The following is a 25,464-nucleotide window of genomic DNA, read 5'->3' on the forward strand; positions in this document are numbered from 1 at the left end:
TCATGTCAATTCCAAGTAGGTGACTCCCAAGCAGTCCCCCAAAGGAGGGGTCAGAGTTCACCGAGCTGCCAGCTGTAGCACGGCTCTACCAAATGCAGCATAGTCTCTTGCCTGCTGAGCGATGGCATAGTGCAATGTAAAGGTGTGAATAGACAACCATGTCGCCGCCCTGCAGATGTTCTGAATGGGGACCTGTGCCAGGAATGCTGTAATGAAGCCTGCGCTCCTGTGGAGTGCGCTGTCAATGCAGGGGATGGAATCTTTGCCAGGTTGTAGCACATTCTGATGCAGGCTACGATCCAAGAAGAGATCTCTGAGACGAAACAGGGAAACCCTTCATTCTTTTGGCAATAGACATGAAGAGCTACGTCAACTTCCTAAATGGCTTTGTTCGCTCGATGTAAAAGGCTAATGCCCGTCTGACATCAAGAGAATGTAGCATGCGTTCCTTGTCATTGGCATGTGGCTTAGTATACAACACTGGCAGAAAGATGTCCTGATTCGCGTGAAATTGTAAAACTGCCTTCGGGAGGAAAGCTGGGTGCAGCTGCAATTGTACCATGTCCTTATATAAAATGGTATAAGGGGGCTTGGACGTCAAAGCCTTGAGCTCAGAAAGCCTCCTGGCTGATGTTACAGCCACTAGGAACGCCTCTTTCCAAGACAGGTAGAGCAGAGAGCATGTTGCTAGAGGCTCAGAGAGAGGGACCATAAGCCTTGAGAGCACCTGGTTAAGATCCCATGGAGGGATCAGTTGTTTTACTTGGGGTACCATCTGTCCAGCCCGTTGAGGAAACGGCCAACCATAGGGTTAGTAAACACCGAGTGTCCCGTTGAGCCAGGATGGAAAGCTGAAATTGCCGCCAGGTGCACCACTACTGACTAAACTGCCAGCCCCCGTTGCTTCAGGTGAAGCAAGTAGTCCAGGATAAAGGGAATCGGGACTGTAATGGAGGAGTACCTTTCTGGAGAGACCAAATGGAAAATCTCTTCCACTCTGTCAGATGAGTGGTGTGAGTGGAAGGCTTCCTGCTGCCAAGGAGAACCTCCCAAACAGAGTCCGAGCCGGTAAGTTCAAGCACATTCAGCCATGGAGTTTCCATGCTGCGAGATGGAGAGAATCTAGGTTGAAGTGCTGGAGGTGGCAGTGTGATCAAGTCCAGAACCAAGGGCAAAGTCATGAGCGTATTCCCTGACAGGTCCAGCAGAGTGGTAAACCAGTGCTGACATGGCCATGCTGGTGCTATTAAAATCAATGACACTTTCTCTCGCTGGACCTTGTAGATGAACGGGAAAGGCAAGAATGCGTACATCAGGCGTCCTTTCCAGCACAGGAAGAAGACATCCGCGAGTGAGTCCGGGCTGTGGTTCAGGAAGGAGCAGAGGTCCTCCTGACCTTCCAACTCACAGAGGTCCTCCCGTGCAGGTGCTTCCCGCGCAGGGGCAGATGCGGTGCCGGACACAAACTCTGTGCTGGGTTCAGTGCCAGCCTGGGCGCTGGGCTCCAAACCCCTTGGTGGTTCCCTCACCATGGAAGCAGACAGAGGTCCCCATCTGTCCGAGGTGACCGAAAGTGATTTGAAGCTTGGCCCGTGGGCTTGATGATACGCCCATGGGGTCCAGAATGGCCACTGAGCGGGGGCCTGTCACTGTAGCGGCCCGGGCATCATCAGAAGTTGTTGTGTCTTGTTATGCCTGGAGTGATGAAATCAGTGCCAGATGCATCTGGAAACATATGATTCCAGCTCCGACTCAAGAGTCTGATCTCTGGCTCCACGGCGGTGCCTGGCAGGTCAGTGCTGGTGCTGAGGCGAGGACAACCGGTGGCGCAGCATGTCCAGTTTTCCCTTAGACAATCCAGCCCTCCTGTGCAGTGCTGGAGCTGCCAATGCCAGCGCTCTCTGTGTTGCCTGTGCTGTCAGCTCTGCCGGTGCCGGGGAGTGCTGGGTTGCCATCTCTATGAGGTCCCTAGAGGCTTCAAATGTGTCAGGAATGGGCGGCATGTTCAACACCCCAATGTAGCTCTCCCGTCTCGGGGAGTCCAACTGAACTGGATTCAATGGTTCTGCCTGGTGGCCAGAGTCAACGGCTGTCCCTGAGTAGGAGCGGAGTGTCCAGAAGTGGGATGCATTCTATGGGCCCCATCACGCTCCACTGCTCAGACTGTTGGTGAGCACCCCCTTTCATCTCTTCTCTGTTTATGTAGCACCGATTTCACTCGCCGGTGCTGAGAAGTCACTGAACTTGTCTTCAGTACCAGAGAGCGGCGGTGCCATAGGTCTCTGGGCCCCAAGTCATTCACCGGCACCGTGGCCTCCCTTACTGAGGCAGGCCAGTGCGCTCCGCACCAAAGTGCTGTGCTTGGATTCCAATGCAGTATGAGCCAGCTAGAGATGAAGAGCTGACTCCATAAGGAGAAACTTAAGTCTAAAGTTTCTCTTCTTAGTCCTTGGGTGGAAGTTCCTGCATCATTTTGCTGTACAAGAAGGGCGATCGTGAAGTTCTAAAGAACTATCATCCAATATGCCTACTCTCACATGTCTACAAGCTGTTCACCAAAATAATAACAAACCGCAGAGTCTGGACAAGCAGCAGCTGAGAGAGTAGGCAGGTTTTTGAAGGAATTTCAGCATAATGGACCATATCTTCACTACAAAACAGCTATTGGAGTGCTCAAGAGAATACAAATTCCCTTTATGCATTGCCTTCATCAACTATAAAAAAGCATTTGACAGCGTAGAGATCGATGGAATGCTGAAAGCTCTTGCAGAGTAGGGCATCGACACAAACTACAGACTATTAGAGGAAGCAAACTGACTGCACTACAGGTATAACTCTGTTCGACACTCCCCTTCGCAACCCAGTCAAAAAAGGTGTGAAGCAAGGAGACACAGTTTCACCAAAACTCTTCACAGCCTGTCTTGAAATGGTAATGAGGTGGATGAATTGGAAGGGTGGAATCAGCGTCAATGGAGAGCAGTTAAACCACCTCAAATTTATGGACGATATTGTGTTGATTACCGAAAACACTATCAAACTACAGAAGACAAAATGTATGTGGTCTGATGCCTTGCCAAAAGCCCAAACAATAGTCAAGGGAGAACAAAAAGAAGAAGTTGAGCAATAAGTTTATTTGGGCCAAAAAATTAACATGTGCCATGATCAGGAAGACGAACTCTCACAAACAAAGCAAGCTGGTTGGTGCACATTCAATTCTATCAAGGATGTCCTCCAAGAAAAAAAAATCAACAAGGCAACAAGCGCCAACCTCTTCAACTCAACAGTACTGCTGGCAATGTTGTATGGCAGCGAAACATGGGTGCTAACGAAGATAGAGGAGCAACAACTGTATCATGGAGAGGGGGATGGAAAGAAGAATTTGCGGGATTTTAATGGCAACTGAGTCCCCAATGAAGTGATCAAACAGCAGAGCGGAGTGCAGGATGTCATTGTTGAAAGCGGGTACAATAAAATGCAATGGGCAGGGCATATAGCAAGTCTCACTGACAATCGATGGACTGCAGCTGTCACCAAGCGGTACCCATGGGAACTGAAACGACCACTCGGCTGATCTCCAAAGAGATGGGAAGATTTTATCATGAAAACGCATGGCCGCACACGGAGAAGGAAACCTAGGATAAGAGAAGAATGGAAGACTTGTTGTGCGATCGGCACAATCTATATGAGGGACTGATTGATCAAGGTGATACACACTTTTTAGCAAGAACTTAGCTAAACACATGAGAGAAGATTATCAGCAAGCTATTGCTGAGTAACTCTTTCTCTAAACTCTGAGAATCATGCACGTCTGCTTGCGGCTTGGAAGAAATATCTTGTGCCAGGTGGATGAGTCAACACTGCCTTGTCCTAGGAAAAGAGAATTTTTGCTGTTTGGCATAGTCAGTCAATAGCGATCTGTCCTTTTCATATCATCATATTGGTAACACTCGATCAGAGGTAGTAAAATTAAGAATCCCATCCAGGAATTCTGACTGTGTCCCTTTTAAAGAAAGCTATGCATTGGACATGGAATTTAAGTACTTTTCAGGTTCGCTATTTGCATAGGCTGCACCCCTGTTCTGCACTTATCAACATAAGGATTGATTTATTGTCACACTTTCAACAGGGTAATGACATCTCTTGAATTTCGTTCAGAATGCAGCACAATTAGTTGCTGGTTTGACATCACCCACCATATTATGTCCATCATATGTAAACTTTGGCTGCTTAAAGTGACAGATGATGGTTTTTAAAGCCCTGGCCATGGCCACGCTCGAGATCTCTTTCTTAAGCCCCAATCTGACGTATATTTCTGGAGACACTATGTTTTAGGAATCCCACCATTGCAGATCAAATCAGCAGGTGACTGATGCTTTGCTGCAAGTAAGCGGGGCTACCATACAGAATTTACTCACCCTTGACATCTGTCTTAATTCATTTCTACTCATTTTTAAAAGTTCCTTTAAAAATAAATCTCAAGGTTTTTTGTTTTTTGTTTTTTTAAGTGGGACCAGTGCTGGCTCTATGTTATCATCATAGTTTCACTTTCTTCTCCCCATAACCCTACCAAAAATAAAAATAAAAATCACACTATTTTTCAGCAGATTCGAGAGTGGTTTCATTTGAATGTTAGTGAGATGGTTACTAATTATGCTTGTGGAAAAGTTGGGGCTTTATAAGAATGAGTAATTTCGAAGAGTTGATGCCTTGGAAACAATTCTGTAGTAAGATGAATCTTGTAGCAAGAGATGCTGATCTTAATTCTAGAAAACTGACCGTGTTCTGTAGTCTTTTCTTGCACTAGTACTGACATGTTTAAAGGATCATCAGCCATCTTTGCAGGCATCTATAATCAGTTCTGAAGATGTAACAGAAGAGACACCTTAATGTTACTGAGTCATATAATTTACCATCTAATGGATACCGTGACATAATGTTCTGATGACATGCTGTAGCCTGACCTGCTGGTAAACCAAGTTTCAAAAAATATTCTCTGAGGCATCAGTTATGTCAAGCCAGAACACCATGTTCCCTCAAACAGATAGGAATGAATCAGTTTCAGCTGATACCTACTGAAGTAATCTTCTGGCGATATTGCTAATATGACCAATGCGAATACTTTTATTCTGAATTTGGTCCCATATTATTTGCTCATCCTGAAGGCTCTGTAAATTCACTTTGGGTCTCCTGAAAACTGCAAAAAATATTAAGTACATATCTACAAGTGATTTTTTTGTTGCATTTGCTCTATTAGCTCCTATGTTCAATAGCTGAACTTTTGTTTTTAGTTGCAGTATATTTCAAGAACGTGGGATAGAATAACATATTCCAGTTTAAAGAAAAGGAGTACTTGTGACACCTTAGAGACTAACAAATTTATTTGAGCATAAGCTTTCGTGAGCTACAGCTCAGTTCATCACAATGGAAGCTGTGGAGTCAGCGCTCAGGGTGGGGACAGCGTGCAGAGACAGCCCCCCCACCACCCTGAGGCCACAGGGGGTTGGACTAGATGACCTCCCGAGGTCCCTTCCAACCATGATATTCTATGATTCTATGATATTCCCACCAACCCAAGTGTACTTTCTGTATTTAGTGGACTAACCATTTCCATCTGCCTTTTCTGTTTGTAATCCTAAATTTGTTTTTTATTTTTACAATTGCTTTGATAATTGGTTTAAAATAATCTAAAAATGCACTCCATTCGTTAACAGTATAGTATTAAAAATATACATTACTCTCTATAGATTAAAGGTACTGTATTACGTAGCTGAACTGTAGTGCTTGTCTACATTTGAATATGAACTCTTTAGTGAATGGACCGTGTCTTCTTCAAGGGATTACATAAGCCAAAAAAGAGAAGTCTTTTTTTATTGGTCAAGCAAATCATCAGTCATATGACTCTGGGACATGTCTTGCCACAGCAGAGGAACTGCTAGGAGAAGAGGTGGCAATTTTTCTGCTTTCTGATAGCAGTTTTGAATTTCTCTCCTTTTTCTGAGCTACAGGGAATTCGAAGAATTCAGTTTCATTTCCTAGCTATTTCTGCCTCCAACAGAAACCTCATTTTCTATATTTAAAACACTCCTAAAGGAAGAAGGCATGCCAGGAAATTTGCTATTGAATAGGTTGTCTAAAAGATCCAAAATCTTAATAATCTTTCCATAGAGTACAAAACTGAACATATTACACGTATTACTACATCAAGTATGCCTTCTTAGGCCTTTTTTTTTTTTTTTAAATGCAGAGTATTTGGAAGTTTCCAGCTAATGAAAGTATAATTAAGCAATGCATTATGTTCTTCCTGCTACCATGAACTTTGATCATAAACATCTTGAACTAAAAGTAAATAGGAACACGCTCCAAATGCTTGTTACTCTCACATACCCATGAAAAACTTCTGCCAATAAGCTTGAAGTAGGAGGCCTTAAAAGATTTAGGCTGTGACTGACAATTCTTGAACTTTATGCATAAATGTATAGCAGAACAACCCTTTAGTGAGGCTTGCTAAACTTTTAGAGCATGATTTTTATGGTATGTTTTGTCTGGTATGCCAAGTGTAGAACTGACTGGGAACCAGTTCAGCCCTGAGAACATGCTGAAACATCCCTGAGGCTACTCTAATTTGTGCTGGATGGTAACAACTCCTAAGAGGCCAGCCAAAGATTGCTGGATCTGCAAGAGCAGTCCAGCAACAAACCCGGTACCTGGAACTGCAAGGAGGTTTGATACAATCAGCCAGGGATTCCTTCCACTTCAGGGGAAACCCCTGCTGCTGAATTAAGCCAGCTTTCTGGCTCCCTTATCCCAGCAGATTGTTGTTAACCCTCTGCTTACAGGTACAAGGACCTAACCCTATGAACGAGAGATCATAGAACTCAAGCACAGAAGGGGGGACAATGGTAGCTGAACTACAAATGGGCTATTTTGCTAGGGAAAGATGCAGCTGGAAGGTAATACAACAGATGTGAAATCCATGTGAATACCCAGGGATCTACAAGCAAGCATTTTCTATACATCTGTGGACTCCACATCAATGAGATACCACACGACACGTCCACTGTACCAGCACTACTTCCTCATGAAAAGAGGCATGAAAATCACCACAAATTTAAACTGAATTTTTGACTTAATTCTCCTATTTCAACACAATTTTTTGAGGAAGAGACTAATCTGGATAAGCTAGAAGAAAGCCTAATATGAGTGGACCAATATCACACAGTAGAGATTCTTGCCAGTACCCCTAGAAAAGCAATGGGTGCAGGAACAGCAGCACAGACATTTTCCAGGAGTGCTGTGTAAGGAATGATTGGAGGAAAAGAAAAGCGGAAATGAAGAGAGAGACTGGAAGGGTGTAAATGCATACAAACCAAATGAGGGAGCTGCACTATAATGGTGATGAGCAGGTGGTTCAGCAACAAGTGATGCCTTGTTCTAGGCCAGGAGGCTCTACGCTTGCAGCACTTAATTTTTTGGTGACAGAAAAAGGGCTAGGAAAAAAACAGCTCATATTGCTCTTTAGAGATGGACTCTGGAATATACATTACAGAACTGAACTGTGAGTAACAGTGGTGGGGCTGCGCTGGTGTAAGCATCAACAATGCAGTATGTTCACAAAAGTCATGCTGTTGTGGGTGCAGATCCTTTAGGGTTTGGCTTAATGCCCACAGAAGTATTCTGCTATGTCACAGCAGCTTTACTGCTCTCTAAGTACCTACCCCAGTGCTCCCACACAGCTCTTCCAGAAGGCATATAATCTCTACAGTATATAGCATACATGTGCACCTGTTCACTCTCATTTCTGATTTGTTCCATTATCTACTTCCTGCACAAGAACACCACAGATTGTGAGAGGCACAGAAATACCATCACACATTGTACAGGTGAAATAGCCAAGAGTCAGGAGTTCCCTATGTCAGGTCAACTCTGGGACTGGAGGCCCAGCATCTGATAACACTCAAATTAAGATGCTTGATTCAATTATTGCTACAGTTTTTGTTGTTGGTTTTTTAAAATTTTTCATTTTCCCTATATTATTCAGAAATAGGTAATATCCAGGCCCAGGTTTGGTGGTGGTGATATCCACAGTCAAGGCCACTAGACATAGCTCAGCCAATTTCCACTCTCACCTCCTAACCACCCACCTACTTCAGTAAAGTCCCCAAGGATATAGTGGTCCTCCAGCCAAATAGGGGGGAGTGGACAGCATTGAAGAGTAGCTCTGGGAGCAACATGGAGAGATATACTGCTGTACTTGGAGCAGGGTGGATAAAAATCAATGATTTAAAAAAAAAAAGGGGGGGATCTAAAGATAGTTTTAATTAAGACACATTATAGCTCGAAGATATCTCATCATGGAATAGGGATTATACATTCTAATTCTATAGTATAAGACAATATTCATGTAATGTTTAAGAAAAGTTTTGTAAATGAGTTCCAATAGTTCAAGGATTAGGGACCCAATCTTATGTGGTTCCAGGGGCTTCTGTATAGATTTAGGTTAATCTTTCTATTTACACAATGGGACTCAGTGTTCAGTCTAGAACAGGGGCGGGCAAACTTTTTGGCCTGAGGGCCACATCAGGTTTCCAAAATTGTATGAAGGGCCAGTTAGGGGAGGCTGTGTCTCCGCAAACAGCCAGGCACAGCACGGCCCCCGCCTCCTACCTGACCCCCCTGCTTCTCGCCCCCCCGACGGTCCTCAGGGGACTCCTGCCCCATCCACCACTCCCTGTCCCCTGACTAGCCCCAGATCCCCAACCCTGACTGCCCCCTGCTGCCCCATCCAACCCCCCATTCTCATTCCTGAGTGCCCCCCTGGGACTCCTGCCCCACCTTCTGACTGCCCCAACCCCTATCCACACCCCTGCCAATCCCCCTGAATTCCCCAGCCATCTATCCAACTCCCCCTGCTCCCTGTCCCCTTACCGTGCGGCCTGGAGCATCGTGTCTGGTGGTGCTACAGCTTCGCCGCCCAGAGCACCAGGTCAGGCCGCGGCTCTGCAGCTGCGCAACCTCGCCGTCTAGAGCATTGCACCGGCGGCACGGCGTGCTGAGGCTGCGGGGGAGGGGGAATAGCAGGGGAGGGGCCAGGGACTAGCCTCCCAAGCCAGGAGCTCAGGGCCTGGGCAGGAGGGTCCTGCGGGCCGGATGTGGCCTGCAGGCCATAGTTTGCCCACCTCTGGTCTAGAAGATACCATCGGAGATGCTTAGTTTTGCAGTTCTCAAACTGTGGATTTGTGTCTCCAGAGACAACATGCTTGTTAACAGCAAAAATGTTTTAAAATAAATAAATAATATAAAAAGGTGAGAAATAACAGACCTCAACCCTATTGTCCCTCTGCAAATTTGTGTACACAGAGTCAATCTCTTACCTCTCTCTAAAAGTGCCAAGTTTCAAGAAGTTCAATGAACAGAAGATTGCTGGGGGCAGAATAGATCTGGACAAGGAAAAGAAGTCTGGAGATAAATATGAGAAGGGAGGGACAGACAATAGAAACAAAAGTGAAACTGTTTGAGCAGCATATTCCAGAAGTCTTGAGGTCTTTCTGAGTGTAGTCTTCACTGATTTGAGATCTACCATCGCATTCTCTCACTAGAAGGAAAAACCTATAATGGCAGCAGGCCGTAAAAGAGACCCAATTTGGGAATATTTTAACGAAGTTCTTCTACCTGTGGGTAAGACAGGCATGTGTGCAAAACGCAAACAGTGCAACAAAGAAATGCAAAGTCTGGTTGTCCAAATGAAACAACATCATGAGAAGTGTTCCTTCTCAGGAGGAAGCTGCATTGAAGATGATAAAAGGAACATCACTTTAAAAATGTATAGTGTGTACCTTCTAAAAATGAAACCTACATCTATCTCTGAGTTGTGAAGAATATGTATTAAGGTTATAACAACCAACAAGAATGCACTTTTATGTAGAAATCCATGATTAAATCGAGTCTTCCTGACTAGTCAATTTGATTTAAACCAAATCCACCCTGACTTGAAGGCAAGAGGCGGCACATGGGATAGGCTTGATGTGTATCTGCTAACCAATTTCCCTGTTCTGTTTTGTTTTTCAGAGCTCCAGGATATGGAAAACAGCCCTAACAGGTTAAAAAGCTAAGTCAGCCCCCAATTAAAATAATTATGTTGTGGAATTTCTCTGCATGTATAAGTGAATGTAATCTAAAAAAGCTAACTTTTGCTTTTGGCTTTCCAGGAAAAAACAAACAAACAAAAAAAACCAGATCTGATAGTTTGGTATAATACAGTTCTGTTATCTTTGTGTCCTTCACTGATGCTCTGGAGGCTGGGGGAGCAAAACCAGCAAAAGCTGTTTCTGGGTCTGCATACAACCAACTTGACAAGTAATAATAGAGCTCTGAGCTGTGAAAACTGTCACTGAAGCGTGAACAGATTTATTCTTGGATAGCAATATTTGTACCACTAGTGTTATGCTAGTGATCTCTGTTCACACTGACACTAATGCAGTTGAGACAACAAGGCAGCATTTCTGGAAGCAAATCTAATCCAAGCAATGGTTCCCAATCACGCACATCTCATTTGTGTGGACACGAGAAGTGTTACACACATGCTAAGGAGATCACAGAGTGGCTAACATGACGAATTTCATTGGTATAAGGTAGCCCTGGATGAAAGAGAAAGTTATTGTTGATAGGATCTAACCCTCCAAAGCTGGAGTAAGTCACCACAGTACACGTGAGGTGAGACTTTGGAGAAGGAAGTAAGGGTAGTGATGGAAATAGTTCCTTTAGAAGGGGGTGTGTAGAGGTGTACTGGACAGGGAAAAACCTAAAAAGAGTTGAGACAAAAAGAGTAGAGGTGAGGGAGAGAATGAAGAGAAAAAGAGAACAGAAAATCTGTAATTTTAAATTATATTTTTGGCTACTGATCCAGTTCAAAAAAGGGTATCACACTATTGTAATTGCAGTCAAAAGAAACTAAGAAATAAGCCTGTCCTCTTAAAAGTTTGGAACCCCATGTCTCATTTCACAGGAAGGAAGAGTAAGTAGATTCCCTTCGACAAGTACAAAATTAAACTCCTAATCAAGCAGTAAGTTCCAGAGGTACAAATGCTCTAGACTATTATTTGCAGAGGAAAAAAAAGAGGTTTTAGGACAACTAAAGGCCAAAAATGCCAAACAAAGACAATTTTACAGACACATTTTTCCTAGATATCATGAGCTGCATTACTGAAGCTAGCCTCTGTCTACAACACAGTAGGAAACCGATTAGAAAATAGGCTTAATTTGCATGAACTAAGTTCAATATAACAATAACCAGCAGACAGCAGCATTTGTCCCTTTCTAGTATTGAAAGAATATCGTGCTTTTCAATATACACACCCATCAAATTCCATTTTAATTCTTTAAGCAAAAAGACTCTCCAGGCTAGCAATGCACACAACTAACTAGTTTAAGATGTGAAAGTCTTACTGGCAAAGAACAGTCAACCCTAGGATCGCAAAAAAGCAGGCAGGCATCAATATTTCATCTATTTGTTTAGAAAGAGGTAGCATATTTTGGGCAGAGTTAATCTGTATGCCTTAAAACTTTGATCACCATCTTTCTAAGCAATCAACATATAGAGATTTACAAATACATATCTGAGTAAAAAGAATAATATATAAAATACATTTTTTAAGTTAAGGGACAATCAAGTTATTTGAAACTAGGTCTGTTTCAAAAAGGGATTATAAATAGCTTCAGGTAGTATAAGGTCTCAAGAACCCCCTGCTAATTTGTGTTTTTCCATATGTTTTGTTGCTGTGTAAAGTACACACAGATACTCACACAGGAAACGGATTGGTTGTATGATCATACACAAAAACACTGACAAGTATTTTCTCTCATCTTTCAGTTATAGTAACAGATAGCATTACTTGTAATAAAGGGTAGTAAACACAGAGAACATTCATATTAAAGAAGTAACAGTCTCCCTTTAAAAAGAAAGGCAATGTAAAATAATTAGAGTTTACCTGTTGCTTCTGGTATGCAGTGTTTGGATTAATTTTGGACTCCAAAAGAAGAGAACCTGAAGTAATTAAAAAGAAGAAAGTTCTGTTTTACTTCTACAATTGCATTGTGAATTCAATAATGGGGACTGAAAAATTCTCTTTTCAGTCACAGATACACGAAATACACATTAAAAATACACACAACCTAAGACTATGTTCAGAACCTCATCCCCAAACCTGCAAACAGGTATGTAGATGCTTTATTTTACTCACATGAGTAGTTTCACTGAAGTCAACAAGACTCCTCACAAATAAAGTTAAGAGCACACATAAGTATTTGCAGGATTGGGGCCTTAATCTCCATAATCTATTTTGACTTCATTATTTCCTACCCCAAACAGCATTTATGGGTGAGATGATCAAATTAGAAAAATAAATTGTTCCTAAGATGTGGTCCACAAAGCACTTCCTGGTGGTCTGCAGACACCTCACTGGTCACATGATGCTGGCTCTCCTTGCTTCCATTTGCTAAATCTCATTAAAAATTCATGATCCATGTCAACTTCTTGATACTACTTTCTCCATGGAAGCAGTTACTGTAGTTGCCACAAAAATGTTTTCTATCACCAGGGGGAGGTAGTCCACACAATCACATTATAAAACCAGGAATTATGAGTAACCTTAAAAGAAATCCAAGCAGGTAAAGATATGGAAATGCACAGTTAAGACACCCATACAACCCTGTGACAACAGGCAGAGTTAAAGTTGTATGGGGTGCCTTAAGTGTGCTTTTCCACACCTTTACCTGTTTGGACTTCTTTTAGGTTAACCTTAACTCTGAATTTCCTGGGTTTTTAGTATAATTACAACATCACTAATATTTTTTTATTTAATCATTCTTACCCATAAGTTACTGGTATGCATGCTTAACCTTCACTGAACCTTACTGTCCAGGAATTTACGAGAAATTAAAATACTTAAACCCATTTTTCTTAGTGCAAATCTCTGAAGTTTCTAAAAGGTGAGAAGCAATTCTCCATGAATAAACAGAATTTGAAAAGGACAACTGTAATTAAAATAGTCATTTCTGAATCTCATGGTGGGAGCCAACTTTCTGAACTGATCACCGGAAATTAATGTTCAATACCTGAACAGTTCATTAATTATAAATCCATACTTTAAAAATCTATGTTAACAGTATGGAGAAAATTACTGAAAGAATCTTATACTTGTTTCTCACACTGTCAGTCACAAACCCTGGGTTTAGACATACAGTCCTTATCTGAAGGATTTCCAGTGACTTCAATAAGAATTTTGGTTAAATAAGGACTGCAGAATTAGACCATACATTACTTTTTCAGCAAGATGGCTAATAAAAGCAGTAGAACTGAATACCAATGTTAATGATAGTTCCTCCTGTGATAAAAGTGCTTCTTACTGTATAAATTTAGAATGTTACAAAATGTTAATATTCAAACAAGAGACACACAAACCATGTCAGTAACAGAATATGTAGTTTTTAAAAATTACAAATACATTCACTTTAAAGGAGACACGGTATTTTTTTTTTTTAAACTTACCTGCAATTAGTGTACTACTTATTAACTCTAAGGCCTTGTCTACACTATAGTTTTGTCGACAAAAGTTACAGCGCTTTAAACCACCCTCACATGTCCACACTATGCTCCTTGTGTCAGCAGAGCACACCCATACTAGCAGCTCTTGCATCGACACAGAGCAGTACACTGTGGGTAGCTATCCCACTGGGCAACTGGCCACAGGGTGCTTTGAGAAAGGTTTGCAATGCCTCAGGGACAGGTACAGCATCACATGATGCACATCAATCCAATCGTTCCATGGGCATCCTACTAGATTACCAGCTGCTTTTCAACTGAAGTGAAGTGGGGGGAGAAGGTGGGGAAAGTGTGTGACGGTGTGTGTGTGTGTGTGCACGCGCAGAGAGACAGAGTGTGTGTGATGGGGAAGTGTGTGTGTTGGGGGAGGGGGGAGGAAGAGGAGAGCCAGTGTCGGAATGCTGTCTCTAAGTTCAGACAGCTGCCGAAACCAACAAATCCTGAAGCAGGCCCCCTGGCTCATCAGCCCCCCGGCTCTGCACAGCACAACAGTCTCTCCCCTCTTCCCCCACCCCTCAGCAGCAGCCTGCTCTGCCTGCCAGCCAATTCCACGTTAAGGGTTCTGTAATTCCCTCAGAGTTCTCCCACAGCCTCCCAAGCTACCAGAAGCAGTATCCTCAGCGCGCTCTTCACAAACGCTGAGGAATGTCAGCTTCCCAGAGCTTTGAAAGGGGAGGGATGTGTAGCTAGATGCAGAGTAGCAGAGTTCAAAGGACTGAGCAGAGCAGTCATGCTGGGCGTTGTGGGATACTAGGGAAGGCAAGTTATGTCAACATAACGAACAGCAGCCTCTACACTGATGTTTTAATCACTTTAAATTTGCGACAAAAAGCTGCCTTTTGCCAACAAAACTATGTAGTGTACACAAAGCCTAAGTCCCAAGTTCAGGATTTTGTTTGCCTTGCAATCACCTAAAAACTCTCCTGAACTGTTGATGATTCCAAAGAGAGATGGTTGTTCATATATCATCAACTGTTGCATAACAGAATCCTCAACTCAGATGCTGACAGGTAAAGAGGAGGAGAAACAGATTTTCATGTGTTTTAAAATTTAAATCTATTTGCAAGTTTAAGTTCACACAGTACATACTGTGGACCTGAACTATTTTTTCCTCTCAGAAGTTTTGCTGTATATAAATATTCTTTTGTCAGCTAATCATATATCTGCTAGCCCAATTCTCTCTTTTTCTAAGGAAGTTGTAAACAGCCTTAAGCCATCTGTGAAGTTCCTGTCACACACTGACTTAAAAAAAAAAACAAATAAAAAACACATACCCACTGAACTGACAAGTCCTTTTTGACTATAAAAGTGTGTGTAGAAAGACTAAGAGCCTGTCTACACATGGACCTATTCAGAAATAACTCCATGTGTGTACACTCAATCCATGTTCAACAGGGCACTCTTATTCTGGAAATGTCCACACATTATTCAGGAACAGCTGTTCCTGATTATCTTCATGAGCAGACAAGACCTAAAAGGACTCTAATCCAGCTATTTGATATTAATTCAGGATTTTGATATGGATCACTACTATAGAGGTCTCCTCAATATTTTTATATTTGTAAAGGAACCAAGGAGGACGAAGAATCTCACTATAAAGAAGGTTTTAGAGTAGCAGCCACGTTAGTCTGTATTTGCAAAAAGAAAAGGAGTGCTTGTGGCACCTTAGAGACTAACCAATTTATTTGAGCATAACTTTTGTGAGCTTCTGTTCAAACACTCACCTTGGTAAGTAGCAACAACAGGAAAGAACAGCACAAGGGAGCAGAACAGAATTTTGCAGTAATGCTATGTAATTTACTTCAGTGTGGCAGACCTTAATTTTAAGTTTTTTTAAAAAATTGTGTAAATACATTACATGCAAATGTATGTTTTCCTCATGATTAACTTAGCTAACTTCTACAAAGTCCTATTGAACCAGAAATGTTAAGAACTAGAATGTGTGTCCCATTTAGATGGATAGACGTGATAAATATCAACTTGTGATAGGAGATTATTTCTATACAACTCGTTTTGCTTTTGGGAACCCAGTTGTGCAGTGCGCCTTCAACTGCCATCCTTGTGAAAAAGCAACAATTCAGCATTATCAAAACAAAATAATCTCTCTTACAATATGGAGTGGAAAATATTGTCGGAGTTGGTTTTTTTTCCTTTAAGCAAGGCTACCATATAAAGCAATCACTGGTAATGTGTTCAATGTACATTAATTTGTATTAGGTGAAAGTCCGTGCTGCAAGGATAGCAGCTGGGCCAAGTAACCCACTATCTGCGCAGTCTCCGTCATACAAGCAATTGAACTGTTGCATGCAAATTAGCTGTAGAGTAAGGGTGGCAATTGGCTGAGTTACCTCTGATATCACAACGGTCTTGGGCTCTTGGCATGGCATAAATACATGCCTTACTGTAACTGAAAGCCCATGCTTTGTGCCAGTGTAATTTGTAAAGTCAAAATGGGTGCGAACTTAGAAATTTGACAGTAATGGACCACAAATCCCAGTGATGATTGAACCTGATGATAGTTTAAACAAGAAGAGCTCTCATGAGTCTGTAACAGCTTCCATGACTTCACACCGATTAGACAGACATACTAGGCTTTAGAGTGACACAGTCAGACTTGGAAACAACTTCCAAAAGGGATGGTGGAATTAAAAGCCACTAGAAATTGTTAAGCTATGTGTCTTGATGAACCCCTATTGGACAAACTCTACAGATACTGGATTTCTGAAAAAAGTAAAGGGAATACGCAAGATGACCTTGTGCATGTGATTAATTCTATGACTGACAAAACAGTATACAGAATGTGGAAAAGTTATTCAAAACAAATACTTAAGACAATAAAGTCCTTGCCTATGTCGGACAACTCCTTCCAGGCTATCAAAAAGGTCAGTCTTTATTACCTCTTTTCTACTGTTACCACAAATCTTGCTTTCTTCTATTCTGTAACTGATGCTTGCAACAGCCTTCCAAAATCTATTTGTCAAGGCTCCAACCTTACAATTCAACTCATTCCTACTCATTTATGCAGTATCACCTAGCAAAAGCATGCGTCATTTTCACACTTTTGAGAGACTCAAAACATTTAAACCACCATATTTTGTTTTAAGAATGATTAATGAGTTCTCTGTAACCCATGACCTCCCTCAACTCCACTCCACCTAGGAAATATGATGGACTTGTGAGGACATTATAATGGGCCTGACATTCCAGATAGTTACTCAAGTTAATAAATACTCTAGTAGTTAAGTCAATAAGACTACTCATGTGAAAAAACCCACTACTTATACACATAAGCTTTTGCAGGATAAAGCTCCCATACAGTAAGCTCTTTGGAGGCAGGAACCTGAAGCACATTTGTGAATAGTAAAAATAGTAAATAATAGGTACGGTAGTGATAACAGAAACATTAACAATGTCAACCTTAATTTAATAGGTCATAGATTGCAACTAACAAAATTTCTTGTTTTTAATTACATGAATTCTCCACTCAAAAGACTGGATTCCAGTCCTGGTCTTTTGAATAGTATAATTAAAAATATTTTCTTGGGTTTAATCAATCTTGTTAGACATGTCTAATAAATTTGTAAAATATACCTTCCATTTCTTGGGGCTATCCTAGGCTATGGGTGTCCTATAGCTTTTGTCAGCATAACTTATGCTGCTCAGGGGTGTGAATAAACCCCTCCCCTGAGTGACATAAGTTACTCTGACATGAGCACTGGTGTGGAAAGAGCTATGTCGGTGGGAGAAACAACTATTGTCTAGGGCAGAGGTGGTTTTATTATGTTGACAGGAGAGCTCTCTGTCGGCATAGTGTGTCTTCACCAGATGCACTGCAGCGTTGTACGTGTAGACAAGCCCCTAGAATACTCTCCGAGACTTTATCCACACTACTTTTTGAAAGCAGTTGTAGCCTGTAAAGCACATTTTTAAAAACATCAGCAGGATTCCATGTTCACTTATGACTCCAAATGAAGTTTGCTCATTTTTCTAAACATTTTTTCGAACTGCCTGCCCTGAAAACTCATCTTAAAACTTCAGAGTCAAACTGCACTTTTTACATAACCACAAGAAAAAAATTCTGCGGGCCAAATGATGCACTAAGTGATATCTATACAAACCCATTTAAAGCTAATGAGTTTATGTGAGCATCACTGAAGAAATAATGTGAAGACGGCAGGGTTACCTGTGGAGAGGAGAGTAAGATTTAGTCTACAGAACCTCTATTACTGGGAGTTGTATGCAAGATGGAAAGAACCCAGCTTGAGTCCAATAGCTCAGGGCAGCTTTGCAGAAGTGGGGAGGGTGGGTATGGTTTGATTCACAAACAAAACAATTCTGATAGGGAAGTGAGCAAGAATAACTACAGAGCTCCACAATGGCATATTGAGAGTTACTGTTTAGGAAAGAAACATACTTTAAATGTGTTAAGCCAGTGGTTCTCAGCGCCCTTCTTTGTTTCGAAAGGGTGGAGGGAGGTGGCACTTGGGGATTCATGCTTCTCCCACAACCCTAAAAATTAGCTGGATGCTTCTGCTACCAGTGACCAGCAATGAAAATTAGTTAACAACGCAATTCACACTACTCAGCTATTAGTACAGGCTGCCTGCAGACTTGGGAAAATACTTCATTATTAACATGAGCAGAAGTGGCAATGTTTTCTTCACAACAATGGAGGGCTTTTTTTTTTTTAATAGTATAATGCTGGAGGAAAGTGTGCGCAAAAGGCGGATTCTGCAGTAAAGTCTGCTGTTACAGAATTCATATAGCTCTGCCTATTAAAAGCTCTCTTATAAAGGGTCCACACAATGGCAGGAGAACAAACTACAGTGCGTACACTACTTTCCTTCAGAGACTATTTCACAGTCTAATAGGTGGATTAACATTTTCCCTCATCTTAAATGTTTCTTTTAATTTCAGTCCATCACTCCTAGTTTTACCCAAAAGGACTGAAGTGTGTTACCACAGAATTATTTTTTATTTCCCAGGCAATAGTGGAACCACAGCCCAAATTTCTCAGATGTTCAATTGGTTTCTGAGGCAAGATGAAACCTTACAGCAGCAGTTCTCAACCGGGGATCCACGAGCCCTTTCTGGGGGGCCGCAGGGCCTCATGGCTGAAACCCCACATTGTAAGCCACAATGCCGCCAGGAGCCCTGGTGCCCCCCAGTCTGAAGCTGGGAGCCCCGGCGCCCCACTGGTCTGAAGCTACAAGCAGCGTGGGGTTGAAGCCGGGAGCTCTGGACTGCCCCTACTCCCCTTAGTCTGAAGCTGGGAGTGGTGGGGGAGCCCCAAATGCCCTCCCCACCCAGGATTGAGGCCAGGAGCAGCACGGGGCTGAAGTCCTAAGCCCTGGCAACTCCCGGGGGCAGATGTAGAGTTGGAGGTTGCCAAAAGGTGTTGCTCCCCCCCCCCCCCCCAAAAATTGCAGCACTTTACCCAGAGTGGAGCAGTCCCAGGGGCAGCTCCCCCCGCTCTTCCGCCAGTCCCTCTAAGGTCCTATACTCTGGCCAGGTCATAGGTGGGAAGCCAGAACCAGGCAGTGCGGGACAGCTGCTCCTCTGCTTGGTGGTACCATGGAGAGGTCAGCCGTGGCATTCCCATCTGCTACTGGTGCTCGGGGTTGCGACTGCTCCTAAGCTGCCAGCCCCCTTTGACTGTTCATGCAGCTCGTAAGCGTTGCCCGGGCCGGGGGACCTGACTCTGGGGCAGCAGAGCCCTCAGGAAACAGCCACCACAGGAGAAGCACTCCTAGCACACAGCCCCTAACTACCCCTCTCCGTGCACTCTGAGTGGTTTTCAAACTTTGAGCTGAGTCCCCACTTTGAGCTATATTTTTTGGTTGCATCCCCCCACAATCCAGACAGGCTGGGTGGCCTCCTGAGGTGAGGTGAGTCAGAAGGTGGAGGTGGCACTCCCTCTCCGGACCACACTGTGCACAGCTGGCCAAAGCCGCACCAGCCCTTGTCCATCCCCCCCAAAAATAGAAGTTAAAGTATGCGTAAACCCAAGGGTCCCCCCAGCCTGGAGCCCTGAGTCCCCACACTGGGCCTTTGAGTTTTTATAGCATATGTGTGTGTGTGGGGGGGGGGGGCTCAGAAAGAAAAAGGTTGAGAACCCCTGCCTTACAGGCCACATAAGATCTCTTTTGTGGCTAGTAAAAATTACCCTTTATGATATCAGGACAGGTAGAACAGCATAACTAAAGGGCATTACCATGCATTCCAGTCATGGTATACAAACTAGTCAGTTCCATGATTAGCAGCAATCAAAACAGCAGTAGGATGTACAGAAAATAGGATGGGGCGGGGGGAGGTAAAAAAAAAAAAAATCTCCTCCAGAGTGAGTACCAAACTTTCCTGGTCAAGTGCCATCAACTTTAGCAGACTCCTAAGCTTTACTTTTAAAAAATAGTTTAAAGCCATTGTGGTCACAAAGAAAACCTTCCAAATGGGGAGAAAGTATAAATCAAAACAGTAACATCTTCCTAATTGTGCTGAGAGATAGAAGCAGTGCCACCCTTGCTTTTGGGGCAGAGTAGCCTCCTGCCTCTGTAATAGGGGCAGAGGAGACCTGGCTGCTGCCACCGTTGTTTGGCGGGTAGGGAGAAACCGGTATTTGTTGGAGGACTGGCAGAGACTTAATTAGGATTCAGAATTCAGCGACTTGGAAGCGTGGGTCTTCAGGCCCAAGCAGCAGGGAGGTGCTGCCCAGACGAAGACTAAGCAGAAGGGGAAGCATGGCTTGGTAATCAGTGTATTCTGACAAGGCAAATAAGCTTAGTCCTTATACTAGCAAGTGCCTGATATTTTATATCTTTGGGATTGAAAATTATTTGTATCATTAAGAGAATGGTATACCGTCATCTGGAATATTGCTTTCAGTTGTGGTCACCTTACCTCAAAAAGGGGGAGAAGGGGAGAGAAAGGGTCAGAAACAAGCAAAGAAAATGATTTAAAAGCATAGAAAGGTTGTCATATGAAGAATAGGACTGTTCAGGTCATGGAATTGACAAGGCGGGGAAAGGATACAGTTATTAAAAATGAATGACAGAAGGAGTGGAAATTAGGCACTCCTTTATTATCTAAAAGAAATACAAGGGGTCATGCAGTGAAACTAAAAGGCATCAAGTTTAGATTTGACTGTGATCCACTTGCTGGTTTGCTTTTTTTTTTTTTTTTTTTTTTTTTTGAGGAAAAAAGTGTAACTCATTGCCACATCAGTATTATTAAGGAAAATATTTTTGCAGGATCCAAATAAAGGACTAGACATTTATATGGATAACGACAAGAACATTCAATTATAATAGATGGGATTTAGAACAATTAGGAGATATAAATCCTCATGATTCAGGGCATAAGCCATCCTATAACTGGGTACAGTAAGAGATTTCCTGTATTAAGAGGTTAGTGTCAGTTGTCTACACCAGGGATGCTTGAACTTACTTGACATTTCTGGCCACTGTCAAAAACAGGACAACAATATCATGGACCACTAGCCTGATCTGGTATGGTAATTCCTATGTTCCATCTGTTGGAAGTGGTTATAGCACTGTATCTTAAAAGGCCAGGGATAAAAACTGACTTTTGGTTGCATTCTCCCTTAGAGAATTCTGAAACCTAAATTGGTCTGTCAGCTTTTGTGGGTAAGCCATTAAATAAAAGGAAGTTGAGTCCTGACCCCAAACTGTAGGAAGAAACAAAGGCAGAAGACAGCATGATGGAAAGGGGAGGAACTGTCAAGGAAAGATGAAAGAACTACACAGGGACGCAAAGACGTGGAACACTAGTACTTGTTCAGTACTTGTTAATTTTGATCCTTACATTTAACAAAGCAATTAACAGAAAAGCTGAATGGTAATTGAAAGGAGGAGGAACAAGGGACCCGAGCCCTGTAAAAGGCATCGATGCATCTGAAGTATAACAATCTGGTGTCACTTTTGTTTGTTTTTGTCAATTAACTGTTCACACTTACAAACATTTCATACAATAATACACCAAATAATTTTTTTAAAAATTTCATTACATACAAATTTGCCTTCAAAACTTTCTTGGCCACTGACTTCTGACACTGAGAGAAAACTGAATATTAATCTGATAAGATAAAGTGACAAGAATAAGAAAACAATTACTAGAGGGCATGTTTGCCTAAAACGAGTGATATATTAGCCTCAGTGATCAAAAAAGGTAAGTTTCTGAAGAGGATTTTATTATCTAATAATCCTATAAACTGTACATGCTGTAAGAGTTATGACAGCTAAATAAACTATTATATGTTAATTTCAGTTATTCAATTTTTTAAAATATTAATTTGCTGAATATTTTTAAAAGTATGGATAATTAATCTGTAAAATGCAGTAAACTCCTAGATAAACCTTAAAACAATACTTATAATACTTCATACTTCCACTTTCTTTTATAGATTTAAACAAGCTCATTTACAGCTAGTAAACTACCAAAATCAATCTGCATATGCAAATCCCACTGAATATCAGTGGAAGTCTGTGTAGCTTAAACAGACTGCTCCTTGACAGTCAGATTACAACCTGCAGCATTTTATACTCAAAAATTCTACCCACATCATTGTATTTTTAAAATTTTGCCACTATATATATATATATATATATTTTAATGTCACTCTCATTATTTCAGTTGTACTTTACTCATTTGTTATGCTCTTGAAAGCTGTCCTGGTGGACACACACACACACACACACAGTGCTCCCTTTCACCCTTAAATTCAGTAGTAGAGGTCCATTGCCATCTGGAGGAGTTTATCTTACATAAGAAATAAGACATGCTGAAAAGAATGGGGAGAACAGTCTTCAAATTTTCTTTGGTAAAATCAATTATATATTTGGCTTTCATAATTCATTGCTAAATTATTAATGTAAAAGACTCAAATCAATGTAATTAGCATTTAAGCAGGTTTCTGATAATCATCAATTTTCTAAATTTAATTTCTACTATATCAATTTAGGATTTCCTTAGAGCGCACGTTCTCAGAACTTTCCCATACAATGACTGGACTAAGTAAGTGCCCTCAATGAAGTTTTCTATCCTTCAATATCAGCAACGGGAAAATCAAATAAACATGGGGGAGAGGGGAGATTACAATCAATTGTAGACAGCAATCTGCAAGAATGATCCAACCTAACCAGACATAACATAAAAAGCCTGGAAATAGCTACGGGCAGAAAAACATCACCAAATATGCAACTATATGGTTAAATGAGATAGGACACCTTAATTCATGCTACTAGTGTTAAATAAAGCCAGATATACTTCAAGTTTAATCCACAGTAACTACAGCAACCATTAACTCACTGATCAAATAATCATGGATAGTTCTCACACAAAACCTACCATAATGTAGTGATCTGTAGAGAAACATGCTTGCAATGTGAGGAAAACAGGTGATATGCTTTAAGTGAATTTATTATTTAAGGGGTAATTCTAAAGCAGTTTTACCATGAGTGCAGAATACTGTAGCTGCTTAAAATATATCCCAACAATATTGTTTTGTTCTTTGTACTGTCTTAAAATCAACAATTTAATACTATATGTATAGCCACACATTATAAAACACCCTTTAAAACACTTTTAAAGAGTGAAAAATATATCTGAAACTCAACTACTGAGAGCTGAATAGGTTAGACACTACACTGAATTTTAAAATATTTTATGTTCAACAAATGTAATCCAAACTGTGAGTAGTTTCTTTAATCTGGGGATTATAAATTATTTGAAGAAGAGATCCGAAGTAGTGTTCGTGGCAAAGATCATTTTGGGGGGGCCCCAAGAAGCAGGATACTGGTGTGCAAAATAGCGTGTGCAATGTGGACTAAATGTATTTGGTATGCACCATTATGTCTGTGTGTCCAATATGCACAAAGTGTGTACCTGATGGGTAGGAGTGGGTAGTAGTGTTGTCCTAATCTTCCAACCCTGTCACTTGGCCTAACAAGAGTTAACCATAGTTGCTACCTCCCTCGTTTCAGAATCCTATACAAATTATGCCGCTAGTGTCATGGAATAGATATACAAAGCCAGCTCCCGTCTGCCTTTTTTAGGTGGATTGGTAAAAGAAGACTACCAATACTTGGCATGCTCTCACACACTTACCATCGCTCTCTGCCCTGACAAGCAGGGACATGCCCTTCAGCCTCTCCACGTAGCCAGAGGACACATGTCCGGTGCCCCTATCATCCCACTGGCGGTCTTCATTCAGCGTGTAAACTTTCACCCTCCGCCGGGTGTCGGTCATCCTGCCGCCTGCCACACCACAGCCACCACACTGGCCTGTGACACCTGAAGGAACAGGAGGTTGGTGGGGGGCTAGGCCCCCCTCAGAGGAGAGGAGCAGGAAAGAGGGTAGCAGCCCCACACAGACACCCCGGGATCTCTCCTTATTCTTCACTGCTGGGGCAGTCTCCTCCTCATCCCCAATATTTGGAGGCACAGCAGAGTGCTGGGGAAGGGGGTGATTGGTGGGAAGCTATTTACGAGGCTAGAGGACCAGGAAAGTGTTATTCAGGAGGGAAAGCCGAAGGAGCAGTTGGGCTGCCGGGGGTAAAGGGGCAGGCCGAAGGGGCAGCGTGGGGAGGGAGCAGAGGTGGTAGAGGAGGGATGGTGAAGGAGAGGTAAGATGGCTATGGAGGCTAGAAGCGGGTGGGGGGAAAGCAGAGGGAAAGGGTGGCAGGGGATGGGGCTCGCAGAGCAGGGGTGCTAGGAGAGGCGTGAGCCGGGAGAACCGTGTGCTGGCAGGGGAAGGGGACAGGAAGCAGCCAGATTAGCAGAGGGAACAAGGGGTGGTGGCAGATCGGCGGCAAGGGGGAGGGAGCGGGGTCAGTTCACCCCCTGCCCGCCGCTCGGCTCTATTGTGCGGGCGCTGCCCAGGCCCGACGCCCCCTCGCTCGCAGTTCGTCAGTGCGGGGGGCAGAGGAGGCGCGGCCCCTCCTTCTCCAGAGCGGCTCGTGAGCGGCCAGCGGGCGCTGCCTGTCCCGGGCAGGGTGCGAAGGCGGCCGGGCTCAGCGCCCCGTCTTCCCCATGGGCTCCCCTCGCAGGCGGCAGATTCACTCCCAGCCCGGCTCCGCCGCCATATTCTTCTTCCTCCTCCTCCCGCTACTGCTGCGGCTCAGCCCCGGCTCCTCGGCCCGCTCCGGTAGTCCGGCCCGCTCCGCTCCGGGCGCCCGGCAGGAAAGGCCCCTCCCCGGCCGGGCGGGCGGGCTGGCTGGCTGAGGCGCGGCGAGGCCCGTCCGTCTCCCACTGGCTCTGTCTCCGCCTCAGTCACTGCGCGGCCGCCATCTTGGTTTCACCTCTCACTGGAGGCGCGGGGTCTCCCAGCCAGCGGCGGCACGGGCCTCCCGCCAGCATTTAAAGGGCCAGCAGCAGTTGTGGGCTCAGGGAGCGGGTGGGGGGAGAGGGATGGGGGCGCCGGAACACCTGCTGTTAGCCGCAGGGGAGCAGCGCCTGCCTCTGTCACCCAAACGCCTCAGTAACCCACTGTGTGCATCCCCCCAGGTAGCACACTCTGCACTCTACGGTACAGATGTGGGGACCGGCGTGGAAGACCCTCCTCAGCTTATTTCGAGCAGCTTAGGTTAAAACTTGCCCAAGGCACAAATCCTTCCTTGTCCTTGGCTGGGTACTGCTGCCACCGCGAAGTGAGTTAGACAAAGATTCAGGAAAAGGACCGCGTGGAGGTCCTGTTTCCCTAAAATATCCCCCAAACCCCTTCACCCCCTTTCCTGGGGAGGCTTGAGACTAATCTACCAACCAAATAGGTAAACCAGAGTCTTAAAAACAGAACTTTATTATAAAGAAGAAAAAAGTAAAAGAAGCACCTCTGTAAAATCAGGATGGAAGGT

General features: G+C 43.2%; 1 protein-coding gene across 5 annotated transcripts in view; it reads right to left on the reverse strand.

Annotated features, from left to right (window-relative positions):
* Positions 1–24,937, reverse strand: part of PPP4R3A (protein phosphatase 4 regulatory subunit 3A) — a 72,767-nt gene extending 47,830 nt beyond the window's left edge. For all 5 annotated transcript variants that reach the window (XM_073349442.1, XM_073349444.1, XM_073349441.1 and 2 more), the window contains exons 1-2: positions 23,720–24,937; positions 11,985–12,040 (exon numbers count right to left, since the gene is read on the reverse strand). In XM_073349442.1, coding sequence (XP_073205543.1) covers positions 11,985–12,040; positions 23,720–23,861 — 198 coding nt within the window. In that variant the 5' untranslated portion in view covers positions 23,862–24,937. The remainder of the gene's footprint in view (positions 1–11,984; positions 12,041–23,719) is intronic.
* Between the last annotated feature and the right edge of the window lie 527 nt (positions 24,938–25,464).

Source organism: Lepidochelys kempii, chromosome 6 (assembly GCF_965140265.1).
Source record: "Lepidochelys kempii isolate rLepKem1 chromosome 6, rLepKem1.hap2, whole genome shotgun sequence".
NCBI lineage: Eukaryota > Metazoa > Chordata > Testudines > Cheloniidae > Lepidochelys > Lepidochelys kempii.